This window comes from Chondrus crispus, genomic scaffold (assembly GCF_000350225.1).
Source record: "Chondrus crispus Stackhouse genomic scaffold, scaffold_247, whole genome shotgun sequence".
NCBI lineage: Eukaryota > Rhodophyta > Florideophyceae > Gigartinales > Gigartinaceae > Chondrus > Chondrus crispus.
The window spans coordinates 63,271-66,319 of NW_005179124.1; the positions used below are offsets into that span (position 1 = coordinate 63,271).

Genomic DNA, 3,049 nt, shown 5'->3' on the forward strand with positions numbered 1-3,049 from the left:
GGGGGGGGGTGGCGACTTTACATCTTGGTTGTGCGGCTCTCTGGCAAAAACTGCAACTGTCGGCATAAACAGAGCTGCGCACAACTGTGGTCCGACAGCGGTAACGGGCGTTTGCGCTTACATTTCTGTCGGATATTCAGTTATAACACTCCCTTCCAAAGTTTGTGATGTCGGATGGAAGTCTATCTATGACACAGCTGCAGAGGTGCAGAGACGGTTTTGGCGGGGGACGCAGCATCTTTGCGTGCGTGTCTGCAAAGGAGCCTGTACGTGTAAAATTATGTGAAACTGAACTGGTTGACGACCGCCAACAAGTACAGTTTATGACAATACAATGAAGGAGGAGCCAGCTCAGCATTGCTGTCCCGCATGATCCGGAAGACGAACACCAATAGGAATAGGTATCTATCGAAAATCATTAGCATTTGGTGTGATGCCCATGTTACCTCATGCCTTCAGCAGCCAACAATCTGAGTACTGTACCATGCACTCAGGTTATAACCTGAGTCCATGGTACAGTATTTTGCAGACTTCTTATCCCGAAGTCCACGTCCTTAACTCATATCATTCGAATACTATATTACGAATAGTATATTACCATCGCTCCTGCCTCGCCCCATCCCCCCTTCCTATCTCCCTTTGGTCCGACGTTCCACTTTCCATGAACATCTTTATCCGGCACCGTGATATTTCGTACACGTCTTACGTATATCTCGTCCGCTCTACTCTTGTTGGATCCTGATCCACTCGCTATCTTCGTCTTCCGAAACATTGCATCCCGACCCTCCCATGCCGTATACGTCTCCGCTTTATAAGGGCGCCAGCTGCTGTCCACTGCACCCCCATTCCTCCGCACTCTTACCATCGTATCCTCTCTTGGCCTTCCCATCTCTCAGCCTTCCCCCATGAATCTAAACACTTTACTAGACGCGTCTATGGCCTTCGACGCAATTCTGAACCGATTGCACAGTGCCATATCTTTTGGTGACTCTATCCTCGCCCACCGCGTTACCCGTCATCAGAATTCAAAGCTCACCAAGCTTCTCACTGAGCTTATCGCGGTGTACCGCTCCCACAACCTCAAACATCGCATTCTTAACCTCAAACGGGACCTTGTGAAACAAGACCCCGCCTTCTTTTCCTCCGCCGATAAATCGCAATTAGAGACCCTAATGCGGCACGACGCTCTCAATTTCTCCAAGCCTGCTAACGTGCTGCACATATTGTTGAATACCCTTAACTCTAACAAGTCGCAAGAAGAGAAGAGCGCAGAGCTGAAAACGGTGTTGCAGAGGGTGGATGGGTTCCGGGATGCTGCAGAGAGGGCTCGTGCGATCGTGGATAAGCTGAAGAATATCGCTGGCAAGTATATCACTAAAGAGAATCATCACGGGTGTCGACCATCGACCAAAGGCGAGGTAGAGTCGTTCAGGAAGAAATATATTCGTGTTTTCGGCACCGTGCATGTCCCGGATAAGTTAGAGGCTTCTAAACCCCGCAAGGAGACGACTTTAGAGCGGAAAGACAATTGCTCCGGTGACAATTGCGTACCACAGAAGTCCACTAAGGATAAAAGGTCGAATCCGAGTGCAAATCATAAGAAGTCATGTCTACCTGAACCGAAGAGGGATCCAAAGGCGACTCCAGAGGCTTGTGATGATAAAAAGACACATTGCCATACCAAGCCTGGGGAAAAGAACGTAGCTAAGGGCACTCGAGTGAAAGCTAAGCCAGAATTTACGGTATTCATCAGCTTCTGTGACCTCGACAAAAACACCATAGCCATCCCACTTCATGCCAGATTGACCAAGAAAGGCATCTCCAGTTTTTGCGGCAAGCAGTCGTTGATTCCTGGAGAAGACGTTCGTGAAGCAAGGAATCGCGCACTGAGGTCAGCAGCAATCTTCGTTTTCATCTTGTCACCAGAATTTGCGTTTCGGGAAACAAACCAGGAGGATTTGTCATATGCCCTCAAACGTTCGAAATATGCAAAGAAGAGCAAGACCGCAGGGCCGATCTTACTACCAGTTTACCATCGGATGACAACTGAAGAGGCAAACAAAGAACTGTTCGACCTCCAAGCTCCCAGGAACCAATATTCCACAAACAGCCACCGTTCTGCTTCTGCTGCTTCAATTGTAACCGTTTGCCGGAAAGAAGGTTTCCAAGAGAGAGTTGAGAGAGGAGAAGCAAAGTTCGCTGATGTACGAAAATTATTCGAGGAACTGGACGGAATCGCAGATGTTGGGCCCGGCATGAATTCGTCAAACGCAAAACATCCAGAGGCGACAAAAAATCGAGAAGAGGTATTGAGCCTCACAGAGAAGGCCGTGAAAAGTGCCATGCATCGGTTAAACAACCAGTAAGCCATCTTTTTTGCCGCAACCCCGTAGTCTTTCATCTCCAAGCACAACATCAGGAATGGCCAACAAAGTGCTAGGGTTTTCGTAGTTTTCACAACAAGTTTCTCTTATTCGCCTTCTCACAACGTTGCCATCACAGCATTTCACCATGGATCACCGTACCGTAAATCTATTTCCAATTTTCTCTCACTGACTGTTTATGGGGCAGAGAGTGTGTGTGCATCTTTTGAAGTTTCTAACCTTTTGATGAGAAGGACGGCGGTTTATCCTGGCGGATTGCCGAATATCTTCGGATATCTACAAGCAACGATAGTGGGAAATTCTGTTTTCGCTGCGAGAAATCCACTCGGGACGCAGAATGGCGGTCAGTATCAGAACTGCGACGAACGAACAAAGAGCCAGAGCATGCGCAACTTCTTCTGAAAAAACGACTACAAGCGGAAGTTGGAGATGAAGAACGAATAGCAGTGTAATACATTCACAGACAAAAGGAATCATGTCCTGCTATACCAGAAAAGTCAGCCATCTCACCGTCAGAGAAGTAGTACGTCTTTAATTCTTAAAATCAATAGTAGAAGATGTAAACGAAAATTCCGTTGCTGCTGTAGAGTACGTTGAGTTTTCTATACATGCTACCCTTAAGGGTACATCTCTTGTGAATGTGACACGATAGATGTCCCCGAAGA

The 3,049-nt window shown here is 47.5% G+C and overlaps 2 protein-coding genes; one reads left to right on the plus strand and one right to left on the minus strand.

Moving 5' to 3' along the window:
• Positions 1-905: 905 nt before the first annotated feature.
• CHC_T00009256001 (TIR domain-containing protein) lies at positions 906-2,594 on the plus strand. XM_005716100.1 is given in 2 exon segments: positions 906-2,366; positions 2,367-2,594. The coding sequence occupies 1 exon segment, from the start codon at positions 906-908 to the stop codon at positions 2,364-2,366; it is 1,461 nt and encodes a 486-aa protein (XP_005716157.1). The 3' UTR covers positions 2,367-2,594.
• A 4-nt stretch (positions 2,595-2,598) lies between these two features.
• On the minus strand, positions 2,599-2,841 carry CHC_T00004766001 (hypothetical protein). The gene has a single exon (XM_005716101.1). It carries the CDS (start codon positions 2,839-2,841, stop codon positions 2,599-2,601), a length of 243 nt encoding a protein of 80 aa, XP_005716158.1.
• Positions 2,842-3,049: the final 208 nt, after the last annotated feature.